The sequence below is a fragment of the Cannabis sativa genome, chromosome 4, assembly GCF_029168945.1.
Source record: "Cannabis sativa cultivar Pink pepper isolate KNU-18-1 chromosome 4, ASM2916894v1, whole genome shotgun sequence".
NCBI classification, from domain to species: Eukaryota; Viridiplantae; Streptophyta; class Magnoliopsida; order Rosales; family Cannabaceae; genus Cannabis; species Cannabis sativa.
In genome coordinates, this window is record NC_083604.1 from 80,782,625 (window position 1) to 80,805,695 (window position 23,071).

General features: G+C 31.0%; 3 protein-coding genes across 7 annotated transcripts; 1 reads left to right on the top strand and 2 right to left on the bottom strand.

The window, feature by feature from the left end:
- Window positions 1-612: 612 nt before the first annotated feature.
- On the bottom strand, window positions 613-5,902 carry LOC115714650 (uncharacterized). Of its 2 annotated transcripts, XM_030643398.2 has the most exons (18): window positions 5,641-5,902; window positions 5,447-5,549; window positions 5,256-5,330; window positions 5,016-5,090; window positions 4,786-4,860; window positions 4,560-4,676; window positions 4,349-4,422; window positions 3,900-4,002; window positions 3,752-3,794; window positions 3,323-3,385; window positions 2,781-3,007; window positions 2,377-2,497; window positions 2,185-2,288; window positions 2,000-2,113; window positions 1,753-1,923; window positions 1,523-1,672; window positions 1,283-1,428; window positions 613-1,059 (listed from the first exon to the last, which is right to left on the bottom strand). In XM_030643398.2, exons 1-18 carry the CDS (start codon window positions 5,702-5,704, stop codon window positions 914-916), a joined length of 1,971 nt encoding a protein of 656 aa, XP_030499258.2. In that variant the 5' UTR covers window positions 5,705-5,902; the 3' UTR covers window positions 613-913. The 2 variants fall into 2 exon arrangements, with proteins under 2 accessions (XP_030499258.2, XP_030499259.2); XM_030643399.2 differs by lacking the exon at window positions 2,377-2,497 and having other exon boundaries at window positions 2,801-3,007.
- Window positions 5,903-6,753: 851 nt separating this feature from the next.
- Window positions 6,754-10,389, top strand: LOC115714391 (tetraspanin-18). The gene is made up of 6 exons (XM_030643075.2): window positions 6,754-7,407; window positions 8,115-8,214; window positions 8,505-8,585; window positions 8,677-8,781; window positions 8,873-9,076; window positions 10,000-10,389. The coding sequence occupies exons 1-6, from the start codon at window positions 7,127-7,129 to the stop codon at window positions 10,045-10,047; spliced, it is 819 nt and encodes a 272-aa protein (XP_030498935.2). The 5' UTR covers window positions 6,754-7,126; the 3' UTR covers window positions 10,048-10,389.
- Window positions 10,390-16,655: 6,266 nt separating this feature from the next.
- On the bottom strand, window positions 16,656-21,581 carry LOC115715042 (uncharacterized). 4 transcript variants are annotated; one of them, XM_030643831.2, is made up of 6 exons: window positions 21,288-21,581; window positions 20,156-20,305; window positions 19,816-19,892; window positions 17,886-19,706; window positions 17,618-17,771; window positions 16,656-17,511 (listed from the first exon to the last, which is right to left on the bottom strand). In XM_030643831.2, the coding sequence occupies exons 2-6, from the start codon at window positions 20,295-20,297 to the stop codon at window positions 16,790-16,792; spliced, it is 2,916 nt and encodes a 971-aa protein (XP_030499691.2). In that variant the 5' UTR covers window positions 20,298-20,305; window positions 21,288-21,581; the 3' UTR covers window positions 16,656-16,789. The 4 variants fall into 4 exon arrangements, with proteins under 4 accessions (XP_030499691.2, XP_060970962.1, XP_030499693.2 ...); XM_061114979.1 differs by having other exon boundaries at window positions 17,618-17,768; window positions 20,508-21,581; XM_030643833.2 differs by having other exon boundaries at window positions 17,618-17,768; window positions 21,288-21,580.
- Between the last annotated feature and the right edge of the window lie 1,490 nt (window positions 21,582-23,071).

Here is a 23,071-nt window from a genome sequence, read left to right on the forward strand (position 1 = left end):
AAAATCTAACCTTTCAGCCTCAGCATGTGTATAAAAAAAGAGAAAACATGAAGTGAAAAAAGAAGAAAACCCCTTTTGGGCTTTTTGCCTACTTATTATCCTAATCAAATCAAATAATACATGAATATAAACACAGACATGCCACAATTGATGAAGATGGATGCCATTTTCTTTACCTGTTTTAGGCTAGTTTAAACACCATAACATGTGGGAAAGTGTAGATTCTAGCTGTAAAAGTGCAGAACCAGTCAGCCAAATCATGATGACCCTTTTCAGTTTCCAGAAAATAACAAAGTAAAAAGAGAGATTGAAAGAGAGATCTAAAGGGCTATAAGGATTTGCAGAGATCAGTAATTTCTGAAGAAAAAGAATTGGCTTGTACCTGGAAGCACCATGACAGCTCAGAGGGCAGGCATCAAAATTTGCTTCTCCATTATAATTGATTGATAAGTTAATACTGACAAAACTTTTACTATTATTATTTTTTTAATTAAAAAAAAAAGGAAAAATCCCCTCAAAAAATTAGGATCATACACAGCATAAGGGCAACAATGGATTTTGCATGATAAACTTAAAATCAACAAGTAAACGTAGCTTCAAATAAGAGACAAGTAGAGCATGGAATATATATAAATTATATTTTATAGCCAAAAGTGGTTACTTAAGGATCAATCATCTAAGATGAGTTCAATCCAGTGAGAGTTTTGATCTTGTTCAAAAAAACACACACTTACATGGATGATGTATGCTGCTGGATAAACTAAGGCGTTAATGGAGTAAAATGAGTATCGAAAAACAAAAATGACACACCAAAACCTATGATTTCAGTATATCGCGATGTCAATTTAGTGAACAGAGTATACACAGACTAATTTTACAATATGTTTGTATGTGTATCTGAGGGAGAGGCCATCTATGGATCATCGTCATGGCGTGCACTTAAGATGGGTAATGATGAAATATTCATAACAGGTCTTCCAGCCTGTTGAATTTCAGTAAGCCCGTGAGTTGTCAGACCGTCCAAATTATTTCCCCTCAAATTTAAAAATCCAAGATTGCCTGTTAGATAGCCAGTGCAAATGCTTAAATTTCCAAGGGTCGAGTTCATAATAAAAGCGAGTCTACACGAGCTCAGCTGGAAAGTTTTGAAAGAAATAGAAGATTTTCTTTTGTTGAAGTAATGTGAAAAGTGCAAGTGCAGTAGAAAGATTTTCGGTCACAGAAAAACTAAATGTTCACTAACATAGTCGCAGCTAAAAGTTTCACGGTAGTAAATATTTACCTTTTGCAGCTTTAATGGCAGAGCATACGATATAAGAGGCTTCAACTGGCATCCAATTATACGCTGCATTGACAGATTCGAGTTTTGGAGCCCGTAACATGAGCGTAGACAAAAAATTCGCTGTTGCAATCCCACCACGGTTTTTGCTATCCATGATGCAGTGGAAAAAAATTATAAGAATCAATTTTATGCCATGAACTACATAACCAATTGAAATAGAATAACAGAAAATGTTTGAACCTTATGCTAATCTCCACTAGCTTCAGCTCCTGTGTTTGTGTTATGCTTTTCTCTAGGTCCTCAAACCCAGGTGAACCCAATCCAATGCCACTAATGTGAAGTGTTTGAATTGATGTGGACAACAAATTTCCCAATGCTGCTGCCACTTGGCTGGCAAATATAAACTGTAAGCCGAACTTGCCTTGGGAATTAAAAAAAGGTGCAATTTTTAAGCAAAATGTTTGACATACCTGCCGAGGACATTGTCAGCAATAGATAGACACTCCAGTGGTTTCTTGAGGGTTGAAAGTGTATTGATGAGCTCAAGAACTCCACCATTGGAAATATCACAATTCTCTAAATATAAATCCTTGAATGGAGAGCATTTTTCAGAAGCTTCGACGAAATAGGGAAGTAAATTTCTGAACATTTAATAACTTGTGAGACTCTGCACCCACAAAGCTCAAAATTTTAAAGGAAATCGAAATTCCAACTGACCTAATTCCGCCATCCTCGATTGGATTATCGCTTATATCAAGACTCTCCAAGTGGGGCATGTGAACCATAGCATATCTAAGCCCAAGTGCATCATCTTCGTCTAGATCGTTTCCCCTAAAATCAGATGAGTGACGTTGTATTAATTAATGTTACACAAGCAAACACACACACACACAAAAAGGTACCTTATATTGAGCTCGCGTAATGATTGCAAGGACTTGCCAAATCCTAACAACATCGGACCACTGCTCGAGAATCTTGGAATAAACTCAGAAAGCCAACCGCTTATCTGCATAATTGTTTACAAAGCCTCATGTTATTCAATTGTACAAGGACACAATACTAAATCTCGAATTTCATTGAAAGGCAAATCTCACATTGTTCTCAGAAAGGTCGAGAACAGAGAGACCAGATGAAGCATCACGAAGAGTGTTAAAAATCATTTTGGCGAAGTTCCGGCCTAGGTAATTATAAGGTAATTTTAATGAATACAAAGACCTGAGAAGAAAAGTAGTAAATTTTACACATAGTTATATATGTGCCAATGTAGCTCAACTCCCATAGTTATATAAAGCTAACACTTTACAATATTTATATGCATTCCTGGAAAGTTGGAAAGAGATAGAGCTTGATAAGCTGAAGACATGCCCGCTCAAATCCAATGCATATATATTATACATTTATAAAACAAGATAGGTGACACAGTTAATATTTTAAGGAAATATTATGTATCATAAGGGCTACCTATTTTCAAATATCATACAGGGAATAACTTATGTACCGTGATGACAGAAACGATACAAGTCCAAGAGGTAAAGAATCGAGATTTTTTTCAAGAAAAGTCGATGTAGTAATTGAGAAGCTCTGTAACACATGTGTTGGCACGTTGTTCACCGCTAAAGAACCAAAAATTTCATCAATGGAAGCTGAAGAGAGCTTGCAGTGAGCAAACTCAAGTGAAGATAAACTTTCACTATTCTGGTTTAGAAGTTCACATAATCCACCAACCTATAGTGCAGGCCATTTGATTGAATCAGCACTTTCCATAGTACATGAAAACTCAACATGATTTTCATAAATTCAAAGGCGATACATAGGATAGTGACACAAGTGTTTAATATTGGCTGCATCATGAATGAATGAATGAACTGTTTCATTTCTCGATTAAATAGTATCCTACTTACTACTGCAGAAATTTCATAACATGACTTTATATCTGCATTAAAATTACACATGGCCTCATTACAGACCAGGTATGCATACAATGCATATTTGTTTTGACCTTTGTTATTAAAGTAAAGAAAAAGAAAGAATTAAACTTACTTGCTCTTTGGATCTGATCCACCAAAGTACCAAGCTCTGCAGCTTACAGTTTCTCAATAAATGCTGTAGCATATTTAAAATAAGGGGTGTAAGATTGACTACCATAATTTTAAAAACTCAAGCGAATAAGTACAGAAGAAACACACAACTACACGCACACATCCTGATTCTACTCCTGCATGAACTTATGCTATGGTATAATATGGAAGACACTACACTCGAAATGAAGAAAACGTTTTGAAAGACAAAATGCATTCAATGATGTTCACAAGATGTTTTGAAGAAAAGTTTCAAACTCCTTGAGCTTCTTTGATTTAAGAAAGGGCTTTATCTACAACGTACTATTTTTTGACAAAATAAAAATTAAACAATATTTGCCTAGTATAGATTCATGACAAATTCTATACATATATGGGATAAGTAACTTACAGAAATTTCTCTACCACATATATTATTTTGAATCCTAAGACACCTGCAAAAAAAGAATAATGTAAATTCATGGTGTGAGACTTCATCTCAGAGAGAGGTGAGGGAACATAATCATATCAATTCAAGCATGGGATAGTCAAAAACTCACCTAGCAAAGCGTCCAAACTCTTGGCAATGGAAATATAGTTTTGAATAGTCACAAGTGGCAACCTTCATGTAATTCTCATAACCAATTTGTTTCAATATAGTATCTGCATATGAAAGGGAGGATGTCACCAAACCATTCACATCACATAGCCATAAACTTAAGCCCTATGGCAACACAACTCCATTACAAAGATTACTACAGTGAGGTCAGAACTCAGAAGAGAAATTTCTCATTTACAATTTTCTTTAGTCGATATCTAATTTACACTAGTCCGATACTTTGACAAAGACGGGAAAGAACTGCCATGTCGCATATGAGTTATTGAAACTTTAAGATGCCATTTAAATATCAAATTCTACCAACAACTAGAAATGCTTTTTGGACCAATAAATCATCATTTATTCAAGCTATGACATTTATCAAAACATGAAAAAGCAAACATTACATACCTGGAATCTCTATTTCACCAAGACATCCATCAAATAAAGGGAGTAAAGCAATCTCTGCCGCTTGATCTAGGCAACTGTTCTTCCCAGTCAACAAGACCAAATAAAATTGCACGAATCAGATATCGTTTTCCTTAAATTTTCTTAAAAGGGAAAATTTGTAAAAGAGAATAATAGCCGTATATACAGTATTTATTCCATCAAAGAGACAAACTTTTGTAAATGAGTTTCCCAATATATCTGCAGCCAGTCGACATATTCGTTCTGATCAACAAGCTTAGGCCAACGCAACTCAAATAAATACTTCCATGCCTTGTCCCAACCCGAAATCCTGCAAAAACACATATATGTTCCATAAGCAAGCTAAATTCTTCTCTTCACTTACACATTCCAAATTTTACAATGTTTTTTCAGAAAATAAATAATAAACAAAAATCAACCTTCCATGTTTTCCCCCATTTCCATGGCCAACGTCGTCGTACTCCTGCTCCTCCTTGTCCTCAGAACCAAAATCCCTGCCCAAAAAAATGGAGATTTTGTAATCTATAAATCAAAACAACAATTCGTTTTTCCTTTCTCAAATCATTCCTCAAATTCCCAAAACAATAAACTTTTTCCTCACATACACATTCCAAATTTTACACTGCTTTGTCTTAAAATAAAGACCAACCTTCCCCGTTTTCTCCGATTTTCATTGCCAGCATCAACATACTCCTGCTCCTCCTTGTCCTCATTACTCAAGTCCCTGCTCAAAAAAGTAGAGATTTGATTTCAATAAAAAAATATACATTCTTTTCTCTTTCTTATAACAATATTACATAAACCACTACCAAATTTTTTTCTTCACATACAAATTCCAAATTTTACAATGTTTTGATATAAACCAAATAATCAAATGAAAAAAACCAACCTTCCACGTTTTCTCCCATTTCCATGGCCAGCATCATTATACTCCTGCTCCCCCTTGTCCCCAGAGCTTAAATTCCTACCCAAAAAGGTGGAGACTTTAATGTTAATTTAAAATAACAAAATTTCTTTTCCTTTCTGAAATCATTCCCAAAACAATAATTACACACACCATTAACAAATAAAGTAGCTTACATCGCCATTTCCAACTTGAGCAATGGCAATGGAGGTAATTGAAGAAGTAGCCTATCAAACAAGTCAGTTGGCAGCTTACATATAACTGGCACCAAATCATCTTCTACAAATTCATCACAAAACAACATCAAAAATCAAAATCACAAATTTTACAAATTAGTAGCAGTATATTTAATTTAGTGTACTAATAATACCACGAAGCAGTTCGTTTTTGACTTCCTCAAGACACAAGCTAGTCAAAGATGGAGCTTTCCCCATTCTGAAACCCTAGAAAAACATTTCCCCCAAATCAGAAATTAGTCCATAGGAGTTAGGGTTTCACATGCCGGAAAGCTAAGATGGGTACTCATCGGAAGCTTTTCTCATCATATAACTTAATTTAATTTTATTTTTGCCAAATTTTGCTAAACTATCTCATTTTTATTGATTAAGATGCAGCTTTTTCTTATATATTTTACTAAATTTTACTCATAAGTTTTTTTTTTCTTATATTTACAGCAAATTTTGATTTTTTGAGTAACCATTATAGGTTAGCAAATTTTAAAATCTTTGTATATTATATGTTGTGTGATAGACATAGTCTTAAAATTTGCATTAAGTTGCTATATTGATTTTTATGTTTATTTTTTCAACAAAAATTACATTTTCCATTAGTGTTTTAAGTAGTTTTTTTAATACATGTTTCATATTCCGCTCACATATAGATAAGTCTCATATCGGTTACATACAGGGCTAGTTCTGAAAATATATAGGCCCAAGACGAATTAAATCTTGGGGCGTTTAAAAATATATTAAAAAAATATGTTATGGGATTTAAACCATGACCTTGGACATTATATCAGTCACCTCAACCAATTAAACTATGAATATTTGTTGCTTATAATACACTTAAATTTTACTTAAATAAAAGCCTAATAAAGTTTTTTATTTTTTTTATTTTGGCCCCTTGAAAGTGTGGGCCCTAGGCACGGACCTAGCTCGCCTATTCCTAAGGCTGAATCTGGTTACATGTAGTATTTTGGTAAACCTACACAACTTGCTACAAAATAATAATACAAATATTGTTACTGGACACTAGTGATATCCAACATAATCTATAATTAGTGTTGTATGATTGGTTAGCTAGTAATATTTATTAAAAGTTATTTTCTTAAATTATAAGAAACTCGATATTTAATAACACTAACAGTAGTATAATACCGAGAAGAGTGTTAGACACTAATACTACTAACAATTCTCTAATAATATGCACACACACAAACGTACACAAATCTTTATAACAAGCAATTAAACGAATCATATTTATTATGATGAAGCCAAACACACCCTAAACCTTTCACATAATTTTCGAGTGTGTGTATTTATTGGATGTGTTACACGTGTAGAAAATTGTGTACGTGTGACAACATAGTCTTTTGTTCCAAAATTAATTATTAGCTGTTTTATTTTGTTTTTTTTTTATATAAATATTTAAATATTTTTGAGTGGTCCAACAGCTGAAACCACCAAACAGCATACTAATTTTTATTTATTTTATTTTTCAAAATAAAAATTGCTCAAAAAAAAATAAATATACAGTGATTTTACAGAACTGATTCTCTATACCTGTATCCAATTTAGGGTTTTTTTAAGGAAAAAAAGAAGAAAGATTTGATTTTTCTGCAATTTGTGGAACCAAAAATGGGGGGGCGCCCAAATTGTTGTCACATATCCTTAGCTTTCGTTCTCAAATTCCTCAATTTTCTTCAAGCTTTCGTCGGTATCTCCATAATACTCTACTCCTTATGGATGGTCGATCAATGGTACAATCACATCCCTATAAACCCACCACCACCACCTTTGGCTCCTTCGCCCCAAGTTTCTGAACAAATCGCTCCGTTTAAGCTCGCTTTCGATTTGGTTTCTGGATTCGATCGCAGTTTATTGCTTAATTTGCACTCCCTTGATCTTCCAGCACCTTGGTAAATTTTTAATTTCACCATTTTTTTTTTTGTTAGAAATCGTTAAATTTGTTGAATTTAATGACTGATTTGATTACTCTGATACTCATTTCTCGTGCTTCTGAAGATTGTCGGGTAGTATAAAGTTTAATGCTTTACAGTTAGTTTTTCTTTAACTTGGGTTTTTGGGTATTCAATGAATGAAAAATAACATTAATTGGATTATACACAATATTAATTATGGCACATTTTTGATGCACAACACAAGTTAGTATACCTGAATTTTACCATATTAATAAATTGTGGGCTCCATAGTTGAATTTCTTCTGCACCAGAAGTGCCCTTAGTTTTTTTTTTAAAAAAAAAAATAATAAAAAATTACAATTATTGAAGTCATGTTTTGAAATGAAGGAGAGAATTCATTAGCTATAAAAAGTTTTGACTTTGTTCATCCTTCTTTACTATAAAAACATTTATTGTTTGCTTTGCTTGCTACTGATTATTTTGGGAGTCTGTATTCTTTTAATTGAGTTCAGTGATCTACTAGTCCTATAGAAAGGGGCCATTTCTGATTGTTGTGATAAATATTTATAAGTCAGCATTATATGATTGCTTAGCTGGGGGTGCCTTCTATGGAGAAAAATGTCAGTGTTATTAGTATAAGAATTTGAATGTCGTTTTGGTTTGGAACAGTTATTATTGGCTTGATGATTTATCAATGTTGGCAGGTTCATCTACTCTTTCATGGGAGTGGGGATTCTTTTGTGCTGTATTACTTGCATAGGTTGCATTGCAGCTGAAGCAATTAATGGCTGCTGCCTATGTTTTGTATCCTCATCGCTTATGTCGGTTGTTGGCTAAAATTACAGCTCTATCTGGGGCTTAAAACTTTGTTTTTATCATATACTCTTTTTGTTTTTTTCCTTTTAATGTGAACATTCCTTGACAATGTCAAATAAAATGAGTAGGAAAAGATAAAAAAAAATTCATTGCATGAGAATATTCTTCACTAAGAATTAATGTTTAGTGCAAGTTCTAGAAATTGATTTTTTCCAAGTAATTTACTGAATTTTACCAGATTGTTCAAAATTGTTTCTTAACTGTTAAATAAAAATTAGTACACTTCTCTTAAACTTGTGTTTATTCTACTAGAAGCTGCTTTGGTGGCATTTATTGCAATTGATCGACGTTGGGAAAAGGTTTTCTTTTTCTTCGTCATTTACTTGTGATTTATTAACTTTACATCTTTTTGTATATTCTTGAAGTAATGTTTATAATGGTACCTGTCAGGATCTTCCATATGACCCAACTGGTGAACTTCAAAGTCTTCGAGCTTTTGTTGAACAGAATAGTGACATTTGCAAGTGGATTGGCATTGTTGTGATTACAGTACAGGTATGTTACCGTCCATTATCTTTTTTTTATTAGGAAAAACATGACCTTGATTTGGCATTTCGCTTACATGTTTCTGCTGAATTATGTTCAGGCACTGTCGTTGCTACTAGCAATAATTCTAAGAGCTATGGTTTCTACTCGAAAAGCTGACGATGATTTAGAAGATGATTATGATGTTAGGGGTAGAACTCGGGAGCCACTGTTAAATTCACAGTCTCGCCAAGCATCTGGATCGTCCAAGGTTGATGGAAGAGGGAGTCATTCAGACACATGGAGCTTGCGTATGAGAGATAAGGTATTTGCCTAAAAGGGTCATTATAATTTCAAAGTTTTACGATCGATTTCTATGAACCACTAGCCAATCTAGTCTAAACTTTTGATGTTGATAATACAGGTAATATGATTATTGAAGAAAAATGACAGCTAACTAAGTAAAGTAGTTGGCACATGTGATGCAACAGTTTATGACATAGCAAATAATAACTAACTAAAGGCTATCTTGAACTTGTCTTGTGACTCATCTCATCCCAATAATATCTGAACCCTATCCCCTATTTATTTCTTGGTCCATCTTATCTATGTTGTTTGCTTTCTTTTCCCTTTTCTTAAACTAGTTGCAGTCATGTCCTCATGTGAAAACAAAATGCATGTGATGTTTCTTTCATATGCTTGAATTTTATTTACACAAGAGTTGTAGAGATTTATATATCAGTGGCTGACATGCTTTTCCCAAGCATGAATCCCCACCCCCATATAGAAAAGAAACAAAGAAAAAACACTGAACTGTGAGGAAGCCTTTGCAGTCCACTTGCATTTTCATCCTATTTTGAGCTATGAATGAAACCTACAGACTTAAGGAATTTAGACATAACATACTTTCAATTCATTTTGTAGCATTCGGTACGTCTTGTATTCTAATAGGTTGAGTCGATGACACAGGTTTCTACCCCACTTATTTGCATAATGGTTGTTGGATGGAAATTGAGGTTTAATGTGTAGCAATTAAAAAGATGAGTACATATAATAAAGTTCTTCTTGTTGCAAGAAAATCTTTCTATCCAGCAAACTCATTGCTCTATGTTAGATTAGTTATTGCAGAGAAATAGTTTTTGACTTCAAAATAAAGAAACCGATTTTTGGTCCTACTTCTGCTCCTGTGTTATCATAGAAACTAGTTATGATCCTCATGAATATGTGTTTTTTAAATTTGTGCTGCAGTATGGATTGAACTCGAGTGAAAAGTCTAATGCACCGAATACAAATTAAAGACGAGCAGTGATGATATTGGAAGGTTTACTGCGGGGGTGAAAACGTGTAGCAACGCTACTCATATTTTCTTCAAATTCCCGCTGACTACAGACGACAGAAAGAGTATATAATATTTATCACTGTTAGCTTGTTTATATTTGTTACTTTCCTAAGCTCATCTTTAATCCTGCTCCTGTTCTTTTCATGGTGTCATTATGTATATAGGTCTGATCCAAACAAAAACGTATGTTTCTCAAAACTCTAATGTCTTCTGTTCAATTGGGAGTTTTTGTAATGTGTAAGGAAACTAATATCATTGATTGTAAAATGAAGTTTTGTATTCAATTTTCTTTAAGAGAAGATTGGGTTTACCCTGATAATCACATAAACCCAATTAGACTTGAAAAAAAAATGGCTTCAAAAGGGTTTGTCCCTCTAATGAAAATGGGAAAGAAAAACAACTCCCATATAGGAAAAATCCAGTTTTTACATTGTGAAAAAGAGAGCTACTTGGTAATTAATAATGGGTTTTATCTCTTTTGTTTATAGACTTAAAACAGTTTTATGATATAACAGATTTATTGTTTTCACGTGTTCTCCTTAATGGTGTTTTTGGGTGCTTCGTCCATGGATGACCATCTTCATGTGTTGTAACAATAATGTGTTGAAAAGAATGTGTTTAAATAGGAGGTGGTAATTATGAATTCTAATAGTTAGTTATTATATTAAAAAGAGTAATTTGCGGCATAAATACCTAAGTTTTATGTCGAGTAGCAGATAAATACCTAAGTCGTATTTTTGGCGGTAAAAATACCTTCCGTCACTAGTGTGGAACTTCCGTAGGTACCTCGCTGTTATGTGTCAGGTTAGTGTCCACGTGTCACTATGTGATTAGTCCATGTCATTAATTTTATTTATTTATTATTTAAATGTTTAAAAATAATTTTTAAAATATAAAAAATAAACAAAAATAAATATAATCAAATTTTTTTATCATTGATTCTTATGTATTTAAAAATTAAATAAAAAATTACAAAATTATCAAACACATAAACTTAAAATTTAATCCTGTGTTAATAAAAAAATCCAACAAAAGAGGATTCATTAAACACAAAAAACTTAAAATTAAATTAAATACAAAATTAAATAAGAAAATAAGAGCAGGAAGAAAATAAGAATTTCATGAATGGTTTCAACAATAAAAATAAGAGCAGGAAGAAGAAGAGGATGACGAAGAAGTGTTTAAGTTTTTGGGTTTTAATTAATAATTTATTATTTTAATTTAATGAAAATATGAATATTAAATGTTTATTATTTTATTATGATTTTAAACTATTTTTTTTTTGTTTTATTTTTAATATTTTAAATTAATTTACAAATAAAAAATAAAAAATAAAAAATAAATGATCTGGACTAATCATATAGTGACACATGGACACTAACCTGGCACATAACGGCCAGGTACCTACGGAAGTTCCACACTAGTGACGGAAGGTATTTTTACCGCCAAAAATACGACTTAGGTATTTATCTGCTACTCGGCATAAAACTTAGGTATTTATGCCACAAATTACTCTATTAAAAAAAAATAATTTGCAGTATAAATATTTATTTAACACTTGGACCAATTAGGGATTGTCACGCGACAATCTACTTAACACTTAACCTAGATACTTATATAAGTTTTAGAATTATAATTTAAGTATTATTACCGTCAAAAATTAAATTTAAGTATTTATTTGTAACGTGAGTTAAACTTAAGTATTTTTACCATAAATTACTAGTAATTAATATTTAAAATATAAATTTTTAGTAAATACAATGTAATTACACAAATACTATTCAACTCAATACTTATATAGGTTGTGAGAATTGAAGAATGTGATTAAAACTCCTCAATTCTTTAATTATACATAATTATCTCTAATTATATTAAATATTGTTATTGAGCATCAGTAGTGTTTAGTATTTTTTAATCATGTTATCTTATAATTGGTTAACGATACTTTCTAAAAATTATTATATTAAATTATATAAGATTCGATATTAAATTATACTAATAGTGATGTTGACACGTAAAAGGGTGTTAGACACTACTAATATTTTTTTAATATTTTTTTTTAATATTTCTCAATGTTATTCATTGAACAGTAATGACTATCACCTTTTAGCATACCTAAATTCAATTCCAACTATAACTTTCCAAACACACTTTTTATTGTTTTCTGGTGTTCTTTAATATTGTTTTTTGGTGCTTGGTCCAAAGATGACCATCTTCATGTGCTTAACAATAATATAATACCAACTTATAGTCACAAGATGTGTCTAAATTTATTGCCTTAACATTTATTACAAGTACTTTTCATAAAACTATACAATAGAATATCATTAATGATTCATTTCATTTCATGCAAATATTCTCTTTCCTACTCTGTCTCTCTGGCCCTCTCCAAATAATTCTCTCTTTATTTTCTCAACAAGAACCTCATCAACATTTCTGACAACATTTTTTTCTCTCTTTTATTTCTCCATTTAGTTTACATGTGCATAAAAATAAATTTAGAAGGTAGATAAATTTGTCTTGTAGGGAAAAGCAGTAAATGTCTTTGTGGAAAAAACAGCTGTAGCAGAACTGTGGAAAAAAGCTGAACTGAGTGTTTGGTAAATTATAATTTTTAAAGTGCTGTGAGTTGTTAAGATTCTATTACAATAATGATAATATTTTAATCTAGTTCATTATAATCACAAATATATATAAAAAAAAATATGTTATATAAATTTTTTATTTTCTATATATTTTTAATTATTTTTTTCTATATTATAAATTTATATGCATTTGATAAAAATAATTTTTAATATTTTTAAATTATATTTTTATCACTTGCAAAAGATAAAATTATAGTTTATAAGAAACATAAATTGATATTGTTTGTTAATAATAAAAATATAAATATAAATATTTTTTAAAATAAAATAAAATATTAGAAATTTAAATATTTTTTCATTTAAAAAAAATATTTTTATTTTTTATAATATATAATAAATAATTAAATAATTTTTTAGTAAAAATAATTTATTATAGAGTCTTTTAATCAAAACAGTTTTTTCTAAAAGTTGGGTTGTACCAGCTTTAGCTTTTAACTATAGTTTTTCCATAATTTCTTCAATAAGCTGTTTTTTAACTGCTTACCAAACACCTTTTTGTCACAGCTTTTTTGAAAAGCAGCTTTTTAACTTTTCCAAAAGCTGTGCCAAACGGGCCCTTATTATATTTATGAGCATTGTTATTAGGCAACAGTAGTATTTAGTATTTTTTATAGGTGGTACTCTATAATTGGTTAGCAATATTTCATAAATTTTATTTTCTTAACTTATATAAGACCCGATACTTAATTACACCAACAACAATATAACACCGAAAAAAAATACTAGATAAACTTTTTGACAATTCTTTATATTTATATATATATGTATTTAATGTTCATGAGTAGCTAGTGATTATTGAATTTAATGGTTAATGTTTACACATGATTTCCCATCTGTAAGAGTACGACTCAGGTTTCAATTTTGTGGGGTTGTGACTTGTGGGACTTCTAGGTTTTTTTTTTAACAATATTTTTTTTTTGAAATCAAATTTATTTTTTTACAATATTATAATAATTAGAGGAGTTTTTATATAATGTGTGCAATAATAGGTTCTTTTATTTATAAAAAATGGTTATTTCTTAGAGAAAATATGAGAAAACAATTAAGGGTAACTAATTAGCTGTTTAGGTTATAGTTAGGGAAGAGTTGTTTTTGACTTTTTTTTAAGGATAATTATATAATGTACTATTTTTTGTAAAAAAATTATATGTTTAAGTTTGAAGATTTTTTTTATATTTCTATAGTATTTTATAAAAACAGCAAGAAATCTAGATAAAAATAACAAGAAAATAAATTTCAAACAACAACAAAAATGTAATATACAAATAACAAAAAATTAACAAGAGTAAAATATAAAAATACATCAAAAGACCGTTTTTTCTGTAAATAAATTATAAAAGTCGTAAAAATATTTAAAATTCTGTACAATTATATTTTGTAATTTTTTTTTATTATTTTTGTGTATTTGTAAAATAATCAATTTTTTTAAACTAAAATGCATATACAACTTTTGTAATTTTTTAAACCGTGAGCTCACCACAAGTTCTCAAAATTGCATAAACCACAATATAAAAAGAGGAAATTGCATTATATGCCCACTTTATTTTATTTGTTTTGATTTTTACTTTCATTTTCATATTCTTTAAGATATACCTACTTTATAGATGATGTTCCTATTATACCTTAGATTAATGTAAATCATGTACTATATTTAAGTAGAGGGCAAGGGTATATTAGATAATCCACTCATAAAAGTTTGTAGATTTTAATGAAATATAATATGAAAGTATTTTTATTAATGGATACAAAAAAAAGGTATTCATCAACTTATCTCATATAAAAATGCTGTGTAAATAATTCAATAATTAAACATTATAATAAATTTGTCAAAAACAATCTAATAGGAATATAACATATGAGCACTTTAATACTAAATCCCCCATAAATCTTGAGCAACATTTCTTCATAATATCATTCAATATATCTAAATCACATAAACTTTGTACATATTTGATTTTTGATAAATTTAAAAACTATATTTAAAAAATTAGTATTTTTGTAATAATACAGTACGATACGATTTAAACTACTATTTTAGAATTTAAAACCGCATACCACACGATCTATTAAAAATGCAAATCGTAATCACATCGCAAATAATTTCAACTCACTTATTTTTATTCATTATGGTACAATATAGATAGTTTTTATGTGTGGATAGTTTGATAAACACTGAAGATTAAGGACCAATCACCCATAAATAAATATGAGTGGCTTGAGATTTCTAGTTAGAAAGAACCAACCAAACTTGGATTGGATAGTTTAATAGAAGGCCTACTTGAATACAAAGGCTATTAATGTATAGTGTGAGGATGAGATTTTTCTAAAATTCTATGTTTCTAAAACTCAAATCATTCCAAAATTGTTACACACAATTTAATAATAGAACCTTTTCGAGTAACTACTTTCTTAAAAGGAACAAAAAAAAAGTAAAAGTAGATGAAGAGTTTCATATCACACAAAAGAAAAATTGTGCATTAGGGCACAATCTTAAAATTTATTGGGTAATTCCTAATGAGTAATTTATAGTATAAATACTTATATTTTATTTTTAATTGTAATAAATTTTAAATTAAATATTTCACAGTAATAATAATAGTTAAGTTATATTTATAAAACTTTACTTAATCATTAAGTAGTAAATCAATGACCACACCACACTTTCTGATTAATCTAGGTTATTAAATTTTTATTTTTTATTTTAAAATTTATTTAAATATCCTAATAATAAAATAATACGTGGATATTAATTTGACACTTAACGATTAAGTTCTAAAAATATAACTTAAATATTATAACAGTTAAAAATTAAACTTAAGCATTTATCAATAATCGAAAATTAAACTTAAAGATTTACGCAATATCGTTATTGATACATAAAGGGGTGGTATTTAAGTGAGGTGAGCTTAAAGAATGACATTTTGGCAAACAGTAGAATGAAAATGATGTGAAGGTGAGTAATAACCCAACAAGTACTCAAGTGGAGATACTTATAAAAAAAAAAAAGTTCTCAAGTGGAGATAACTATAGTGTTACTTTTTTATTTTTTATTATTTTTTTAATAGCATAAAATACAGTACAAAATATCACCAACAGTAACTCACTTTGATCAAACAGGTGGCAGTGGAATGGTATTAAATTCAGAATAATGATATATCGTCACCTAGAATTTTACAGCCAATGATGGGTCAAAAAATATCCATTAATGTCAATCAGAAGATAAATGTTCACAGAACCAAATCAACTAACAAAGCATTTAAATATGGAATTCTACATAATTCTCAAAATGTCACAGTATTAAATAACACTAAACCTATAAAAGACACCTATAGAAACATCATTATTCAATAACAATATTAAATTTCATCAATTTAATTTCATATATTTTATTTTACGGTCACTTGAGTAGTATAGAAATGCACGAGCAATGTTATTTATGCCATCTCTAATCATCATGTGAATCAATCTTATTTTAAACGTATAATTAAAACTATTCTTATTATAATAATTTTACTAATATCTCTTTTAAATTGTCTTAAAATGGCTAATATTCTTACTTATTGTAATAATTTTACTACTATCTCTTTTAAATTGTCTTAAAATGGCTAATAGTATTTCACACTCTTTTTTCTTTTGAGATTTTTTCTACTGAGTTTACTCGAGGGGTTTTAACAAGGCCTTTTTCTCAAGAAAAAAAAAAACATGGGAGCAGAAAAATAAAAAATTACAGAGACAAAATCAAACTTGAAGATGGGTCTCAAAAATAATAATGTTTCTGTAGTTTCTTCTAGCTCAATTTCCATGTTAAGCTATTCAAGTTAAAAGAGGAGACAATGTTTATACACATAATCCATACAACACTTTTTTTTTCTTTTCTTTTCTTTCTGTTTTTGCAACATAAACAAATAAGTTGATGGTAGTGGTGGGTAGTAGTAGGACTATCATTTCTTGGTTTTAAATCAAATACACAGATAATTGAGTTACAACAACTTACAATTAAATTAATACAAAAAATTAAACAAAAAAAAAAAAAGGATATTGGAGACAAAATCTCTCAAAACCTCTCTGTCAAGTCAACAACAGCCTCCTCCACAAGCAATTCCAGCAAACTCCCTTCTATGTCCTTTCCTATATTATCCATTTCCAATCTCGTAAGTTCATTCCACTCCTTCCCCACAATCTCCTTCCTCAACACACCGTCCACTACCAGGCTGGTGGTGGCGTCCCCACCATCCTCCGAATAACACCTCAACTCACCCGAAAACCAGTCCTTCATTTGGCCCCACAAGGAGTCCAACAATTGGGGTGAATCACCCTCCATTAACCTATCATGGGCCCCGTTGCATGTGATGCTTAAGCTCATGTCTGGTCCATAACCAGTCATGTCTGCTAATGCTGTGTTGACATAGTCAAATACAAGCTTTCGGGTTGACCTTAAATATCTGCGTTTGGCCTCATGCATAGGCTCTTTGTCATCTACATTGGTATACTTGTCCCTCAATGAAGGATCCAGTGGAGCTTCGGGTGTTTGCCATCTATGGAGCACTGAATCTCGGGAATTGGATTCTGTCTCTCTGCTGAATCCAGCAGCTGAGAGAAGAGTTTGGACAAAAGAAAGCCATTCTTGTTCGTCTTCTTCACAAACTAAGGGAACCGAAGAGGGTTTCAACGTGTATGAAGTGGCTGTCTCTAAACATGAGTCATCCCACGATAGAGTCCGTGCAACTGATTCTATAGGCGGTGACTTGTCAATCAAGTTTGACCTTAGTAATCCTCCTGTTTTAAAAAGCATAAACAAAGTTAGAAGAAAAACAAAAAAAATTAACATGAGATGAAGTTCTTCCCATGGGAAAACTGATTAGTACTATAAGAGAAAAACTACCTTGAACATCCAGCTTCAAGTAGCCAGAAGTCTCACGAGTCAAATTGTCATACTCTTCGAAATGGGGTTCTAAAACTGAGATTGGACTGGGCTGGTCTTGATTCTCACCGACACCCCGAGACACCGTTGGTTTCATCAGAGACAACCCTGCCTGCTAAAATTAGAGAAAACTCTTAAAATATTGAATTTAGGAAAAAAAAATGGATGTTAGAAAAATGCAAATATGATTAATTCGAATCATCATCACAAAAAAAGCAAATTTAATTACCTCTCGTGAAATTATGCCTGACAAACAAGAAGTAGTAGGCAAACGCTCTTCGAGACCATTCTCATTACTCGACTGAGGCAATGGAAACCTCGGGGTTTCAGCAGAAGCATATTGAGATTCGCCGTTGGATCCAGATGGACCACATTTTTCTTTGCTTGATTTTTTGCTCCTAGAGAAAAACAAACTTGAAACTTTCCCTTTCAATGAGGACTTAGTGCTCTTTGCCTTGGTCAGTTCCTTGGGACCATTTACCGTGTCAGCCACAGCATCTGAAATTGACATATTTAGTCTAGCACCAAACACTGTAGACGACCCAGGTAAAGATTTTGATCTTAGAAGATTTATGGGAGAATCACAAGTAGCATCCTCTTTGATCAAGTCACTAGTCAAGCATGAAACTAATTTCCTTGGTTCTTGTTCCTTGTTAGTTTCATCCTCAGGTCTAACTGACTTCTTCATATCTGAAAGTGCAAGCATTTCTCCTAATGTACTCGAGCTTCTCCGGACATGTCTGAACTCCTGAGAGTTCCCATTCCCATTTGATGCCATCATGGCCCATCTCTCAGAAAGTCTCTTTTTAGCTTCTCTGCAAACAGAAGACTCTGGTGAACAAGATGCACGGCTGAAAGAGGAAGAAAAGGGGCTGCCTATCCTATTGATGTAATCCCATGAATGTCTAGAAGATGGTGACATGACTTCTTGATCACTGAGATTTTCTGCAACATACTCATTTTCTGATTTGTTGAATGAACTCTCATCACCAGTATAATTGTTGGAAAACACAGAAGAAAGCAGAGTTTCAACCCTCCGATGACCCATGAGATTATCACGCACCTGCCTCGTGATCTCTTTCGCCACTTCCCTTGATTCTCGCGCCTCATCATCTTCAGGATCCTCGAAGATGTTTTCATCTTGAAACATTTTTGATGAGGTGATAGGTGGAGTCACAGCCCTAATGTCATTAGCCTTGCCAGAGCTAGGTTTCAATACCACTATTCGAGTTGGTTGCATGGTATATTCATCAACTTTCTGATCAGGAAACATAGGAGAATTTCCAGGGTTGTTTTTATTCAATACAGCCGTTTGACCCAACTGCACAAAATTATCTGTTGGTTTATCACTCTTCTGCCTTGATCCAGAAAATCTTTCATTATCAACTATCTTTGAAGGCCTAAGAACAGTTATCCTCTTAGTCTCAGGAGGCGGAGGCGGAGGCGTAGACTGTAATTCATATAGATGTTGAGAAAATGTGTAAGTTGATTCCTGAAAAAACTTGGTGAGTAAATCTCTATTGGAACTTAAGACTTCCAATGCATCTTGAAATTCCTTAGACTGTTGGAGCTTCTCATCTGTGACCAACCGTTTTGCTTCCAAGAACTTTTGACGAACAAGGGCCATATTCCTATCATTTGTATTTGCATTATTATGCCTTTCCTTTTGAGGTGATTTGTCTTTTATACAGTTCTTGTTCTCAGGCTGTTGCCAAACCTCATAAACATCCTTACATTCATTTCGTTCCGAACAATGATGGACGTCAAATTGCATTCTATTCTCTGAGAACCCATCTTCTTGTTCCCAAGAACCCAAAGGCTTCCCTGAATGACCGAAAGGAGGTTTTGAATAATTGTTTGTATTGCTTCTTTGGAGAGATGGATGGGGTTGTTGTCTCGGGAATGCATCAAGGCCCATTAACTTGGCAACTACATTAGGAGGTTCACTTCTAGACTCAATCTCTTTTGACATTTCTTGGTCTATGAGCATCTTTATAGGTGTCCCATTGGCCTTCTTGTTGGATGAAGTTCTCCTGAACTCAGATACGATCTGCACGCATCAAACACACAATAATATCAGGGAACTTGAGTGTACTGTACAGTTAGTAAAATACAACTCCCATCATAAGAGATTGATAAATAAATCCATCAAGATTTACCAGTTTATCCTCTATCTTATCTCCAAAAGGCAAACTCATTCTTGATACATCCGATTGACTCCTCGCAAGTGAAGAGCCTAGCAAATATAACATTTACATCATGAACTGATCAATTTGTAACTAAAATCCATCAGATAATGCTAAACTAAGCACCATTTATACTATCTGTAACAAGAAAAGTAGATATAAAATATTATCAAAAGGATTTATTAGTAGAGCACGGCTTTAGTCATAACTTTTCGAGTTCAGCAACAATTCTAAGAAATAACTTGTCAGGTTCACAAAATACGATTATACTTCAAGATGCATAAACCAAATATGAGTGTGAATCAAAAATTACCATCATGGTGGGGTCTATCTGTAAGCATCCTATTTGAAGCAACCCCATTGCTCAAATCAAAGAGGTTTACCATTCTTCCCAAGCATCCTGGGAAAGGTTTCTCTCCATTACCATTAGCTTTCCTCCTCTGAGTCACATTCATTTTAACACCTGCAAACGATTATATACATAACTTTTTTAAGTTCATTTTTCCAATAAGCAAAGCTCTTAATTCACAAATCTTTCAAAAGGCAGAAAAATAATCTTCTCCCAAATAATACACAAAATCAAAAATGTCAAACAAGATCCCTAATATTATTCAACACCATATACCATTATATATATACATAACTTATAAAGATGATAACTTTACCAAACTATAATTAAAACCTCACTTGCTAGACAGCTACAACAGACTTCAACCTCAGCTAGAGGGGTTATTAGTCAGTTATACCCAAATAAGAAAATGTAAGGCCATATCCAAATAAACGGTTTTGAGGAGAAATGAGGTACAGCCAGATGTGGTTTGTGCAGAGAGAGAGAGTTCTTTGGTAAGAGTGGGAAGAAATTTAATCCTTGATTTGAGAGGAAAAATAGAGACAAATCAGTTGTTATGCTGTGTAAAATTTCAGCAAACCCACTTGAAATATCACATCAATTTATACTTCATTAAACACTCCAAGCAAAAGAGCCAAAAAAAAATCCCCAATTTACGTCTCAAAGAAGCCACATTTAATTTGATTTAGCGCTCATAGAGCCAAAATTTTCGAAAATTAAAGCAAAAACCCGAAATTGGAAAATGGACCGACCACAAAAAATGAACCAACAAAAAAAAGGCATAAAATGATTGTACTAAGATAGAACAAAAAGCGAAGATTTTTAAGCTTAAAAATAATGATTCAGAAAAGCTGCTGCTTTTATTACAGCACAAATAATAAGTAGAAAAAAAAAAGCAAATCTAGAGAGAGAATTAGATTCGAGAAAGAAAAAGCTCCGTATAGTGTTGAGATCGAGGTCGAGCTAAAAGTTCTCAGGCCAAACGAAAAAGTACTGTTAACAATCGGAACCATTCGTTAAGAAAGCCAAAACAAACGGAAATTTTCTGACACATTTTGAACCAAGACAGCTAGAAAGAGAAGAAGAAAGCTGGAACCTGCTGAGGTCGTCGGTAACTGACATTCCGGTGATAAAGATACCGGAGATTCACCGGGAAATAGAAGCGGATCTGACGGGGCGATTAGATCGGGTTAGCTCAGTGAAAATGCTGTACTGGTGTTGGTTGCGGTAAAGTCGAGTCGAGTGTTTGAGCTCGTCTGACTCAGTTTGTCTCTGTGAAAATGTCGGACTTGAAAAGCTTTTGGTTAATTCTGATTAATTTACGAGTTTCGATTCCGGAGAGTGGTGAAGAAGGAGAGAAGCAACACTAAACACCAAATATAGAGAGAGAAACACACACAAATATATATATTTTTTTTTGTGTAATTAAATAAATAAATAAAAAATCAGATAACACAAGTATATAATACAAGATAATTTTCAATAATATATTTAGTAAAATTTAACTATTTAATTTTTTATTTTGTTAAATGATAAATTGAATTTTTTAAATTAAATTTTAAAAAAATATAAAATTATACATTGAACTAATCTTTTGCTAAAATAAAAATTAATAATAACTTGATTTAAAATTATTATTATATAATTTTATATATTTACTGTATTTATTCGTACTAAAAATTATCTTCAAGTTATTAAAAATTTAATTCACTATTTTATACTATTTTAGAATATACATGATCCAATTTATTATTTTACAAAATAAACATTAAATCAATAATTTTTACAAAAGGCTTGATCTAAAAATGGTATTAACCTTAATTATATTTATTTGTTGATTTTTTTTACATTTGAGTCCTTTAAGTTTTGAATTTTGTAGTTCTGGTCTATAAGTTTTTTAGTATCGCGATACGAGCAGTGATTTTTGGGTTTGTTATCACGGACGCCATTTTGATTTGGGGTGTGAATTATAATATAATTAAATATAATGTCTATATGTTAAATAAGTGATTCTTGTCATCGTGTGCATAATAATGGGACTAATTAATGGTCAATAAATAAGATATATTTATTATTAATAATTGCCAATGTTTAATGTAGAATTGTTAATATGTATTGTTTTTTACTTTAACAGTCTAAAACAAAAAATAGTTGGGAGTAAAAGTTTGGTGAATACAAGAAAATATTTATTAAACCAATTATTGTTTATAGATATTTTATTGGGAAAATTTATGCTTTCTATTTTTACCGTAATAATTATGCATATTGTGCATATTATAATTGTTTAATTTATGTTTAAAAAAATTAAAATAATTTAGAATAACAAAAATAAGTTTTAAACATTCAATTTTACAAGTATTTTTTTATATCCGTATTGAAGTAATTAATTATTTTAAACTATGTTTTTAACATTGTAAATTATGTAAAAAATGAGAATAAAATATTTATTAATTCAAATTTAACATCTAATTTCTCCCTATTCAATTGTGTCTAATAAGTTTATAAAAAATTATCTAAAATAATATATAGTCAAGAAAAAGAAAAGTCAAAAATAACATGTTGGGTATTAATGACTTAATTTTTACATTGACATACATGCAATCAAAGTCATTATTCTACCTTATATTAATTAAGTCAATTTGTGAAATTGTTGAATTTTTTTAAAAAAAATCTAAAATATATATAATAATTATGAACACAATAAAATATATTAAATCCATTTGTTATGATTAATAAGAAAAAAAAAATAAAGCTTTCTTTCCTCCATAATTTTTACTCGTAATAAATTAATAATGCTTGTTTATTTTCATAAAAATATTCATCATGATGTTCAATTGTTTAATATAATACAATTATATAATTATTAATTGATTAAAATCA

What these genes read in the sequence shown, in the direction of transcription:
- LOC115714391 (XM_030643075.2), top strand. Translation starts at nt 7,127, where the DNA reads ATGGGGGGGCGCCCAAATTGTTGTCACATATCCTTAGCTTTCGTTCTC. An exon ending in TTGATCGACGTTGGGAAAAG is followed by an intron (nt 8,586 to 8,676) that starts GTTTTCTTTTTC and finishes GGTACCTGTCAG; the next exon opens with GATCTTCCATATGACCCAAC. An exon ending in TTGTTGTGATTACAGTACAG is followed by an intron (nt 8,782 to 8,872) that starts GTATGTTACCGT and finishes AATTATGTTCAG; the next exon opens with GCACTGTCGTTGCTACTAGC.
- LOC115715042 (XM_030643831.2), bottom strand. Translation starts at nt 20,297, where the DNA reads ATGAATGTGACTCAGAGGAGGAAAGCTAATGGTAATGGAGAGAAACCT. An exon ending in ATAAGATAGAGGATAAACTG is followed by an intron (nt 19,707 to 19,815) that starts GTAAATCTTGAT and finishes TGATGCGTGCAG; the next exon opens with ATCGTATCTGAGTTCAGGAG. An exon ending in CAGGCATAATTTCACGAGAG is followed by an intron (nt 17,772 to 17,885) that starts GTAATTAAATTT and finishes CTCTAATTTTAG; the next exon opens with CAGGCAGGGTTGTCTCTGAT.
- LOC115714650 (XM_030643398.2), bottom strand. Translation starts at nt 5,704, where the DNA reads ATGGGGAAAGCTCCATCTTTGACTAGCTTGTGTCTTGAGGAAGTCAAA. An exon ending in CTCAAGTTGGAAATGGCGAT is followed by an intron (nt 5,331 to 5,446) that starts GTAAGCTACTTT and finishes CTTTTTGGGTAG; the next exon opens with GAATTTAAGCTCTGGGGACA. An exon ending in GCTGACAATGTCCTCGGCAG is followed by an intron (nt 1,673 to 1,752) that starts GTATGTCAAACA and finishes TATATTTGCCAG; the next exon opens with CCAAGTGGCAGCAGCATTGG.